This window comes from Toxotes jaculatrix, chromosome 12, assembly GCF_017976425.1.
Source record: "Toxotes jaculatrix isolate fToxJac2 chromosome 12, fToxJac2.pri, whole genome shotgun sequence".
Lineage (NCBI taxonomy): Eukaryota > Metazoa > Chordata > Actinopteri > Toxotidae > Toxotes > Toxotes jaculatrix.
In genome coordinates this window covers 4,701,118-4,713,935 of record NC_054405.1, presented here as the reverse complement: position 1 = coordinate 4,713,935, position 12,818 = coordinate 4,701,118, and the positions used below count along the sequence as shown (strand labels likewise).

The following is a 12,818-nucleotide window of genomic DNA, read 5'->3' as shown; positions in this document are numbered from 1 at the left end:
TAAACCAACTTTATCCAGAACAATGATTGAATCAGACAGGCCTGCAAGGGAATATGTGAACTTCATGACCAACAGGTGTGTCCTGTCATTAATAACAAAGCACCAATAGTTTACTTACAAATGTCTATTTGACTTTTAATTTGTCATCACTGACCAGTGTAACCACAGCTACGCTGAGTCACACTCAAATTAAAGATGTTTTGATGAGCTGTCTCATCACCTGCTGGTGGAAAGAACATTTTAATAACCAGGTTCATTTTAGTCACACAAGCTTGTTAAATTACTCAGTATTTTATCAGCTTTGTTTTCTGGACCACAGTCTGGCATGATGATTACCAGTTTCCATGTTTTTTTTCCCATGTTATCCCTTTATTTACATCACATTACATTTGCATTGATCTTCTTACATTTAGCACTGTAACACTAAATGGATGCTTTAAATATGATCAGGCCATTTCATACATTGTTCCTCACAGGAACTGTGTTCCCATTGTTTTGCAAGTGATGATGGGAAAGTCCACCTCAACTATGAGACCAGTCTGTGGAGTTGCTGTAGCTGATGTGTTTTCATACACTGGACTATGAGTATGAGTATGAGACTATGAGTATTAGCGGAGATTGTGGTGAATAGCAGGTTTGCAGAGTAACAGCTTCACTAGATCTGCGTTCCTGAAAATGAGAACATGACAGAGGCTTTTTATTTTCAACTGGCTCTCTGTTTTAGCAAAATTGCAGATCTGTGTACCTCATGGTTTGGAACTCACTGGAATAAATTATGTCGTTTTACATAAAGCCAGGGGCTGATATTATGCTAAAAACAGAGCTGGCAGCCTGCCTAATATTTCTAACAAACAGTGGAAACCCTGGATTTTTTTAATAACAAAGTGGACGCTGTAACGCAGATCAGATGTGTAGGTGTGTATTGGTTACACCTGACAGATATGCGAGCCAGCAGATCGTATCGGTGCATCCCTGAGGCACGATGTTAAACAAACAGACTTCAACTCAGTGTGTAGAGCATAGATCTCTGCTTGAAGCAGCACATTCACATTTATTTTTCAACTTTACACATTAGCCACTTCATAAAATGGACAAACTTGCTTGAAGTTATCAGTGGCTCAAATAACCGTTTATGCTGATTCTCATGTGATGAAACTGATATTTCAGTTCATTACAGCGTTTGGTCCAGACATCCGCTCCACACAGGGGTTCATGAATAATCAGCCACTCTCCCTTTTTGTTAGAGTGTTCCTTAATAAACCCACTCACTTGCTTCATTTGGCTTAAATTAGACTGAAAATCAAACGCAGCTGTGGTCAACAAAACATTAACAGAGCCATGGGAATCTATTTTGGTGCAAGCAGATTTTATCTGTTAATATATTCATTGTGGAAATTTCACTTCAGCAATCTGACAGCAGGTTGTTGGAAACCACCTGGGAGACAAAATAACTTTAAAAAGAAGACAAAGAAAAAAAAAAGATTAAGAAATAAAAAAAACATCTATGGGAAGGTAACTGAAAAAAGGATCTGTAAGAAAACTCCTCCAAAGAGGTGTGAATCAGACCTGTGAAAGCTGAATGCATTCAGCTTTTAACTCCACAGCCAGACGCTTAGAGACAGTAAAGGTGGTATGCAGATGAGGTCAGGGGTTTTAAGACAGCCGAGACAGTCCACAACACCTCTGTCCAAGGTGTTAACTGGACGAGGCTGACAGAAGTGGACATGGGACAGCAGCTCTTTAGACACGGCAGTCGTTTTAATTGTTCATATACAGCAGAGCTGAAACACTTAGTTGATTAATCAATTAGATCGACGGAAAAACAACCTGCAACTACTTAGTTTGTCAGTTAAATGTTTTTCAGGCCAAAAGACAAAATATTCTCTGGTTTCAGCTTCTGAATTCTGAGGATTTGCCGCCTTATTCTGTTATTCTGCTTTAAATAATAATAAACAAAACCTTTAGGTAATCTGAAGACCTTGGACACATTTTTTACATATTTCTGACATGTTATAGACCAAACGATTAACTGATTAAAAAAAAAGAAAATCAGCTGGTTAATTGCAGCTCTAATATATAGAGCTATATAAGTTCACACAAACCTTGCCACTGGTGTGTGTGTGTGGATTGTTGTGAGGACCAGTCTTGGTTTTAAAGCACCATAGTCGGGGTATTCGTGCATTGTGAGGACATTCAGGTTAACACTTAGTTTGAAGGTTCAGGTTAGAACTAGGTTAGGGTTAGGGTAAAGGCTGGAGGGTAGGTATTTGGTTGTGATGGTTAAGGTGAGGATTAGGTGCTGGGGGAATGCATTTGTAAGACGGCCCTCACAGGTACAGAAAGACAACCGTGTGTGTGTATAAGCACAGGAATATTCCTAATGCCGGTTGTGTTTTTCTGACTGTGACTGTGATGATTATTGAAAAAGATTTTACCGTTCATTTTATCATCACATTGCAGGGATTTGGGAATGTTTTGCTCCATTATGCCTTGCTCTGCAGTTGACACAGAATATAATCTATCCTACACGGTGCAACAGGGCGTTGGTGCGACAGCTTACACTAAGTTGCTTAGCGCTTCTCGTCACCTCTTCAAACCACCAAAGACATGCATAATGCATGCTACTCCAGTATAGAGTCCCCCTCGTATCAAATATTGAACAAAGAATAGCAGACATGCAGTATTAAAAGCCTCGCCTCCGTTATCAATATTCATTAGCCTGGTGAGATTGTTGTTTCTCTTTCTCTCTCTTGCCCGATCGAAGTAAGCACTCGCGATAGGGCTCCAACCACGCGCCGACCACGGGTGGCTCAGCATGTTACCATGGAGACGGCCTCATTTTCGTGCGTGCTGTTGATGCAATAAGCAAGTCCCGAACCAAAGATAGGAAGGGAAAGGAAATAATGAATGATGCTGTCTGGTGAATGGAATCCAGTGTGGAGAGCTGGGCTGAAACGGGCAGATGACACAGGTGGCAGGTAGATGACTATCTATGCAAAGAGTTCGGAGGAGAGTCGCTGCAGAACACCAACAGTCATCTGCATTAATCATGAATGTGTGACGGCGTTTCAGGAGCAGAGGAGACAAAGTTTCAGTAGGAGAGAAAGACACAATTAATCAGCCCACTGGGTTAATAACAGACAGCGATAAGACTGTGACAGGCAGCAAACAAGCCGATCTGTTGTCGGAGGATCTGACATGTCACAAATGACATGAATGACACTCAGCAGGAGCTTCGCTTGACCCGGGACGACAACAGGACATTGATGAATGCACTGTATGTATTCAAATGTGTATGTGTGTGTCAGTGGAAACAAAAAGATCACTACAGTGAGTGTGTGTGTCTGCGTGTGTCTCACCATGGCACTGATGGTCTCCTCCCAGTCAGGTCTCTCTCTGGGATGGATGTGAGCCAGTTCAGGCACGATATCGTCCTCCTCCAGGTGACGTCCAGGCCTCAGACCCCTACAAGACACACCCACAAACAAATACTGAAAACCGACACAATTTCCAAGAGCTCAAAGTCACATCTTGAAAGAGCTCGTTTTGTTTGCTTAAAGCTCACAGTAGCAAATATCAAGGTGAAGAACCTAAAGTAGAAATAAAAACACAAGCGGAAACAAATTATTTGTAATATACAGAACAAAAATTATCTCCATTTAACAGCAATAACACAAGAGCCATTTTTCATATTTTATTGATTTACATTATAAGAAAATAAAACTAGTGCAATGAGATGAGGATGAGAAGCTTTGAGTAGTTTTCTACAAAGCATGAACAGACACATTATTTTAGACTGTTAAATACAGCTGCAATTATCAGCTGATCAACAGACAAATCAATTATTAACTATTTTCATATTCAATAGTCAAATCAAATTGTAGTAATTTTTTTCCTTATTTGCAGCTTTTTTTTAAGTGATGGGTATTTTACGAACTACGTTGTAAATAGATTAATCAAAATAAACGTAATACTGAGATTAATTGATAATGGAAATAATCTCTAGTTGTAGCTTGTTAGAGTTCAACATAAGAGTTTATAGCCTAGGTGAAGAGTTGAAGTAGCTGCAGGGCTCAGTTCAGGACATTTTGAATGTGCTCAACATCCAGAGAACAACAAAGAGAAATGAAATAGGCCACGGACCCTGGATAATTTGATGAAAATAAATTGGAGTTAGAATTGCCTTCACAGAAAAACTTGAAGTTGATGAGACGTCTGTCTACACGGGCGTCTCATCTACTTCAAAGACCGCTCTTGTTTCCAGAGAGGCTGAGAACGGGGATGGAAATGAAACAGATTTGCACAGAAGCATTTCACTAAGTGACTAGTGATGCACACAGAGTGCACACACACACACACACAGAATATCTTCAGGATGATTTTAAACCATCATCCTGAATGCAGCAGTGACGCTACATCTCCATGAGTCTAACAAACTCGAGTAGACACCACAGGAACTGAAAGAGGGAAGGAGCTTTGTTTGGGGGAAGAGGGAACAGCGTGTAGCAGCTGGAAAACGACAGCATCAAGCAAACACCGAAACAACGTCTCCGCATTGAGATAATTGGACTTAAGGGCCAGTGACTCAGAGTTAAGATGCAGGGAAGTAAAGTTTTGTCTGGAGTAATTCTCTGTACACGACTTCTTACTGAACCTACCATCATTCAGTCAGATTAAGCCACTTTTACTCAGCTTAACAATTTCATGTAAGCCTTTGTACCCAGAGATTCCAAACGCAGGACTTAAAGATACTTAGAATCAACATTTTGTCAATACATTCTCCCTTCATTGTTTCTGAACAGAACATTATCTGTAGGGACAATATCTTGCCCTCGGCCAAGATACTGTGATATTTTCCCAAATTGCCACCAGGGTGCCCATTGGTGTGTGAACATGTATGTGTTAGTCGAAGTGCTGCGCGCTTAAGTAAAAAGCGCTGTATGAATGTGAGTGTGAATGGGTGAATGTGACTTGTAGAGTAAAAGCACTTTGAGTGGTCGAAAAGAATAGAAAAGCGCTTATATAAATGCAGTCCACTTACCATTCGCTTGGAAAATTAAGGTGGGCAATTCCTGATTGGCTGCTTTGTCTCCAACCTGATTGCTAGTGGGGTCACTGGTTACTAGGGAAGCAGGGAAGTGCTGAGAGAATGGTAATGGCTGGTTAACCTGATGAGTTCAGTCTTTTTAAACGATGCATTAATGATTAGGATGCCTCGGCTGTTATAAACATCTAGGAACAGCTAATTTTTGCATAACAGTGTTAGATGGATACGCCAACTCATTTCTTTTGCCAATTTTTTGCAAATTCAGTTAAATTTCGTTCTACGTTTGGACGGAAACCTGTCTATTGTAACACTGAGCTGAGTGTGTGGGGAAAAAAAAAAAGCTTCAGAGGGGACAGAGCAGAGATGGTGAAGGATTAAGAGACACAGTGAGCAAGTGTTCAAGAGCACAGAGCAGAAAAATTCAGAGAGGGCAAATGTGTACAACTGAATGAGAGAGGTTATTAGTGTGGATGACAGCGAGCATGCAAATATATATCGCACACTTATTTGCTCAAATTAAATGATTCTATACAACAGTTTCTCCACAAAATATAATTTTTGCACTGGCAAAAAAATGCAGGGCGCAATTTTAATTCCACAACTGTCAGCTGTTTATCACATAACATAAGAGAGCAGTCGCCTTCAAGAGTGTGGATTCTCTGTCATGTGGTAAGTGATTAGAAATAATTTCTAGAAGACTGTCTCGGCCACTGACCGACATTCCTTGGCCACAATCACCCTAATGACAAGCTTTAAGCACCACTTACCAGGGAGGGCTTAAGAACTACTGTCACTGTGAAGCACTTTCAGACTCTGGGCACAAAGACCGAGCTTCAACAGTACATTTCACTTTCCAAGTATCACCTTCTCTCTTCAGAAGTGCGGTGCACTCCGGCATTCCCAGCATTCCTCGGTGAGGAGGCACATAGGGAGAAAGGAACTGCTCCTTCCAGCACCTGCTCCAAACACACCACGGCAAGAGGGCTGTGCTTTAACCTGGTGTTAAGCAGCTCTCCTGCTTGCTTCACGCCCACCTTCTCCCCTTCTACAAAACCACACACGAGGAGACACTGAGAGAGGAGTCCAGTGTTTCACTCTCTCTCCAGCTCTGTAAGGAAACAACAAAGACAAGCTTCTATTCAAAACTGTGTGAACGCGTCAATCTTGACTATTTTCCGACAACAACTCTCAACTTTGGTGCATAAAAGCAACAGCAGCTCAATTTTGCTCTGTAAATGAAAGCTATGAATGTCGCACTGCATTTATCCTCAGCCGCCACTTTCTCCTGTCTCTGCTACTAGGCAGAGACAGGAGAAATGTCTGACTCCACATACGCTCAAACCCCCCCAGCAGAAGCCCTGAGGGTTTTATGCACTAATATTTCAGCACGGCAGTCACAGCCAGTTATGCACACGTCTTTTCCCTGACACAGACCAACAGGTTTGAGGGCGGATGAGAAACACCACTGTCACAGAGTCACCAGCGGCAACTCTTCCTTACACAGCAGCCTATTTGACTGCTGGTTTGTTCAAAACAAGGTAGATGATATGATATTAATACGGAGCTTTAGAGTTTTAAACCTGAGCACTGTGCACAAATGATTTCAGATTCTTACTTTCAAGAAGTCACTTCAATCTGTGCAGCCTGTGGACTGCCAGGCTGTGCAGATACAGGTCGACAGGTACAGTACAGGGCTATTTTTTTCTAACTGATTAAACATTTCGTCCAAAAAAATGTCACAAATTAGTCATAAGACGTCTTCATCTTCATGTTACTATCACATGAGACAGAAAAACAGCAGCGTGTAATAACTGAAGCTGAAGCTGGGTAATGCCTCCAAAATGACACCACAGTTTAAACGCCAGCATTATGATCTTCATGGAGGTAGGATTTATTACAGGACCATTCTGTAAGACAGAATTATTTTATGAGACAAACCTATTTCAGCTAAGTGTAGCTAATAAACTTCCAGCTTACTTAAAGATCACTGATCTGACAAAGGATGAGCCCAGAACATCGGCTGAAAGTGAAAACTGAAAATGCTACTGTCTCCCCTTAAAACGTTAATATGTGAAAGACACATATCACATGGTACAAGCTTCAATCTGAAACTCCCAGTTAGTCAGTTTAAACCTAATAAAATGCACAAACCCATGTAGCAGACAGGACACGGGTAAAACCAGCCAAACGAAGGCAACAAGTGCTGCCAGTTTGGGTGGCTGTGATCAGTGTTTATAAGAGCAACTCTTAAGAGCATAGCATGTTTTCTGGACTGAACCGAACGCACATGGATTCATGCCACTTTTAGAACTGCCAATAATACCCACCAGAGAATACCATGGCACTGGTTTGATGACAGAGATATCCAGTTAGTGGTGCCTGAAGGCTGAGGAAGTGTAGTGCCTCGTGTTTGGCTCCACAAGATCAGTGTTTTGGTTTAGCTGAAACCGTTTTTTTTTTTTGTCATCCACAATTTATTCACAAGGATTAAACTACAGAATGTCTCTCTCTCTCTCTCTCTCTCTTTGAACTGGCTGTCTGAGGAATCAAGCTATTCACATTTTCATTACTATTTTCATTACTCTGCTAAAACAAAACATCTGTAATGAATCAGTGATGAAAAGTATGTTATATAGTGCAGTGATAAGTGTTTCTCGCATTCATGTTACAGAACAGTTTGGCCTGTTGCTTCTTGTGATCGGGAGCTATGAGGAACAAAATTCTGTCCGTTATGTTAAATCATGGTTAGTTTTGACATTCAGAAGGTTTCTGACTTCACAGCCTCACAGAATCTGTGGACCAGATATAATATGTACTTCATGTATTCAGCAACCAGGAACAACCAGTATCAGTCTATTTTTCATCTTTATGAAAGCAGCTCCAAAAAGCACTACTTAGGAACAGTGCTAGTCTTTTTTTTTTTCTTGCTCTAAGACATGCATTAGTACATGAATAGTAGCAAATCTAGGCCAAGCTATCCAGTATCACAGGAAGGACCAGTAAAAATTATTTAGGGGTGGATGTTGCTGTAATGTGACCAAGTTTCAACTAGCTGCCTCTGGCTGAAGCTATGACAGCATTTTTGAGGGTGAAATTCAAGCTGGGTTTCGTGGTTGCTAAAGACATTCAATCAATGACAGGGAAAGGCTGTGCTGTCCTGTAGCAAACAACAGCAGGGAAGCTGAAATAAGGAATGAGCATAAGCTTTGTGCACGGTTTTTAGACTTTTTTAAGACCTTTTAATATCACATAAGATTCAAATGAATCCTATTTCATGATCACACCTGACAAAATATTACAGCCTGTTCAAAAACCAGTAGACCAATTCCTTATTCCCTACAATTCCTTAAGAAAAGGATTCATTCATTTAAGCTTATATAGGTTTTTGCAAAAACATTCTGAGCTGCTGATCTTTCAAGCTAGTGCAGACAGTAGTAGTGACAGCGTTTGCTACAGATCTGATGGTGCTGACTGAAACGGCAGGAAAAAAAAAAACAAAACAGATTCAACAGCCTCCTGCAGCACAATCCACTGTCACAACAACCCCGCCAGTGGTTTATGTCTCCTGACAGCCCACAGTCAGACACAAAAACATTTAATAGCATTACTGCCTGTCACGCATGGGAAAATATTTAAAACATTTGAAAATAAAACGTAAGACTTTCTCAGGAAAATAAATTCAAGACTTTTCAAGACCTGCAATTACCCTGAAGCAAAGAGTGGAGACTCCTCAGGACTTTAACTGTCTGAAATCTCTTTGTCTCTCTTTGCTGTTTTATGACAAAGACGGAGGGAAGGAGACAGGCAGATGATACTTGTTACCCTGTCTACACTGGCCACGCAGCAAAACCAACACGTCAACAGCACAACAGCAACACCTCTGTTAGTGTCTACGTTACATCTGTTTGGCCAAAATATTGCTAAAGAGTCAGACAGAGCGTACAGTACAACCCCCCCCCCCCCCCCCCCGGCCCCCAAAAAACTAGGGCTAAATAATTAATTGTTTTTAATATCAGATCACAGTCTGAAAGAATGTAATATCCAAGTGCGAGAGCTGCAGTTTTAATTATGACTCCCATAATTTGGAGTGTCTTAACAAGATGTAGAAAGCGAAAGTTTAAGGTAACAATCACTGATTTCACCGGCTGTAATGATAATTGTCACCCGTAAATTTAATCAGCATTAATTCTGTGAGTAGGTGAAACAGCATAAAAGTAGTCTTGGCTGATGCCTGGTTATTAACCTTGACTTTGATTGCTGGTGTTGACATTTTGGTCAAAGATGGTTTTGTGGAAAAGGAGGTGCCACTCTGTAGCATTTCTGATATTTGTCCTTATTTTCCTGCACTCATTCAGCCCTACTGTGAACCTCAGAGTACACAGGTTGAGGCAGTCTGTGTGAGATATGACTCATCGCAGTGCTTCTAAAGACACATGCTATGGGTTCACTGTAACGTGTCCTGAATATATAATCAAAAGTCAAATGCATTGTAGAACCTGCATGCAATTCATTTTTACTATAAAAGCTTTGGAGAGCAACAAGCAGCAATAAATAGAGAGAAGGAAAAAACATGGAGGAAGCTATTAGTAGGCAGTGCACGAGATTTCAACCTTCTGCATGCTCTGGATCTCGTCCACTGGCTGGAAGTCTCTCCTTTCGGCCAGCAGTTTAGCTCCTATCCCGCAGAGACAGTTTATCTGTCCTACATAGGGCTCAGCAGAAAAGACTAGGAGTTCACTGTCTATCCAGCTTTTACCCCTATAGCTCTACCATTCAGATCTTTACACCAGTAAGTTAATGAATTGTTGACATCCTACTAGTGGAGACTGGCCTCTGAGTATAACACATATTTTCCCTCAGTAGAACTCAGACACGGATCTGATGGATAGCTGTTTTAGTAACCACTCACTGAATAGCAGAACTATTACTGTACGGCATCGATTACTAGAAAACAAAAACATGAAAGCGATATAAGCAAGCAACCTAATAGCCCTCCCTTGCACAGTTGCAGTATATAATGTCTCTGGGGAATACTGATGGACAGGATATTAGAGCTGGGGGATAAAATGATCTTGATAATTATTAACGTTGCCATCCCAGTACACAGAAAGCCAAAGTCTGTGCTCCCAGACTGCAGCACAAGCAGTCAAACTCACAAACAAGCCTCCTGTGGTAACGTTAGTTCAAAGCCCAGCAACAGACACACCTTTTCAGTCATGACCCTGAATAACAAGAGCACAAAAAGAAGAAGGCACACAGGATTGCAATTTCCTATTTTATGGTGAAAGAGAAGCTGTCAGTAAGAAATGTGGACAGAACCAGGTTTCAGGAGCTAAAGAAAGTGGTCGACTCTGGGTACAAAGACCCAGGAAGGAAACATTTTTGAAAAACAGCCTCAGCTTTATGCAGACTGCAGGGGAAGAGCAGCTTTACACACTCTGCCACCATGACTGGCATGTAGAGCCTTACATGAACTTAACCAGCATAAATGTTATACCATGTGGAGAGTATTGATATTATAACAAACCTTGTGATTTGTGCAGGATTCAATCCTAAACTGAACATACTCCTTGAAATTCAAATGAAAAGCTAGCCTGTGGAGTTTTCTTGTAAACAAACAAGTTAAACAAACATGTTTACATTATGTTTACATTCAGTCTTACTCACCATAACACACTGTGAGCATCCTTGAGGTTTGCTGAACGTGTTTCCTGCCTCATTAATGGTATTAAATGTATATACTGATAATCATTAATAGCGATCAATATGAAAAAAAGATATAGTTATAATTTGGCCATAATCCCCCAGGTCTACAGGATGTGTTAACTTGTAATGGAGATGACACACCCTTTGTTATAATTTCTCTTTTAACATGTTTTGCGTGTTTGTTGTTTTAATGTCAAATTCATGTTATTTAGTTGAATTTGTAAAAGAATCATTCACCGTTTTAAATTCATAAACTGCAGATCGAGGCTGTAGTGTTAACGTTACATGTCTGAATAAACATTTTGCTAAGCCCAGTCCTCCATTAAAATCATCAGCTCAATACAGCTGATCACTCTTCACTCTGTGGAGAGTGAAGAGTGTGTGCACTGTAATAAAGACAAAATGAAACAAAAATGATCTAACGGTGATACTATAAAAACTTTAATATATTTAACTTCTCTTAAAAGCTTTGAAATTCAAAGTGGTGACTTTAAAGCCTTTACTTTATTCACTATGTGTCAGCAAAAGCTGTAGAGCCCAGAGTGACAATGAACACCAAAGTCCATGGAGTACTACAGAGAGGATTTTATACCTCCACAGCCAAATGAGACACCAGCAAACGTCATTATCCCGAATCAAATTACATTTCTCTCGGTGTAGACCTTGATGTTGACTTTTACTCTATCAACCAGGCCACTCTCCAGTGATTTGGTACAGTGCTTTAACAAAGTTGGGTGACTTGCAAGAGATAGAATGGTCAAAATCAGAGCAGCACAGGCAAAGACATCCTGTCCCTGGTATGGGTGAAGCTCTAAAAGATCCTGATCTACAGTCCTAAGACTCCAACCTAAAGCAAAAGAAAAATCACAACCTGTTTGGTGTAGTTTCCATTCAGATACTGAAACAACAAATGGCCGACTTTAAATCAACTGCCTGTGTAGACCTTAAATTTGTTAGTTACAGATTCATAGGAGCTTGTCTTCTGGTGTGGGCCTCCTCCTGCAGAGTATACTGTTCTGTTGTCCACTCACCTGTGTTACTGGATTAGGGAATCACAAACAGCACACAGTTTTACAGTGTTTTCATTCTCTCTCCGTTCTGTCACCTCATGGGGGCCTCATGTCCCCTCTCTGCCCTCCTCAGTCCTGGCTCCTGATCCTCTGATCCACCCCTGTCCCCCAGGATTCATAGGACAACTTTTATAAAGCCCTAGCCCCGGTCAAGCGCCCTCCATGTCCCCTCTGATAAAATAAATATCCTGCTGCAATAAGCAATACACCGAGCGCACACACACACGCACATACACTTGTGCATATACTGTACATGACGTCATCTAGAAGCAATTTAGCAGAAGAGAAACATCTCTTTCTTTCTCTTTTACCATTTTTCCTTTCTCTTCTTTATCCTCCTCTTCACCCTGTCTATTTTTTTCCTTTCTCTTCTTTCCTCTCACTCACTCTCAGTAGTAATGTTGGACCGCTGTCTAAAGTATGCTAAGCTGCTGCTGCCATGGTAACCCCGGTGCAGGATTTAGACCCAGTTCAGTACTGGAGGGGCGGTGTGTGAGGGGCAGGTGGAGGGGCTGAGCAGCCTTAACTGTAATCCTCACACATAAAAAATGGACAGCAGGACACGTTTGCGAAAACACAGACAGATGTACACAAGTGTACAGCCCCACAGACACGCCACTGATCCAGCAGTGAGAAACACCCACACCGTGCTGCCGTAGCAGTACTTTAGGGGGAGAGAAGCCATTGGCTACCGGGCTGGAAGGCATGGGAACAGTCATACGTGCAGAGTGTAGCTTTAAGTGTATTTCAGAGAAGGCTGGTGAACATGTATCCTCGCCAGTCAGAATGTGAGTGGTGACTAACAGAAATAGCAAGGAAACGACATCTAAATGAGTCACGGCTTTAATTTCCAACTATGATTGTACAATGTGTCAAAGGAGATCCCCAGGATGTGTTGGAGATTAGTTATACCTCATTGGCAGAGAGTGTAACAACTGTAATGTAGAGGAGATAAGTGGGATCCCAGCAGCACCTGCTAGCTGATGAGAGCTCGC

General features: G+C 41.3%; 1 protein-coding gene across 3 annotated transcripts in view; it reads right to left on the bottom strand.

The window, feature by feature from the left end:
- Window positions 1-12,818, bottom strand: part of arhgap32b (Rho GTPase activating protein 32b) — a 95,991-nt gene that overhangs the window by 58,219 nt on the left and 24,954 nt on the right. For all 3 annotated transcript variants that reach the window (XR_005894992.1, XM_041051250.1, XM_041051251.1), the window contains exon 3: window positions 3,360-3,465. Coding sequence is in view for 2 of the 3 variants with exons in the window: in XM_041051250.1 (XP_040907184.1) it covers window positions 3,360-3,465 (106 nt within the window). In the remaining variant the exon portion in view is untranslated. The remainder of the gene's footprint in view (window positions 1-3,359; window positions 3,466-12,818) is intronic.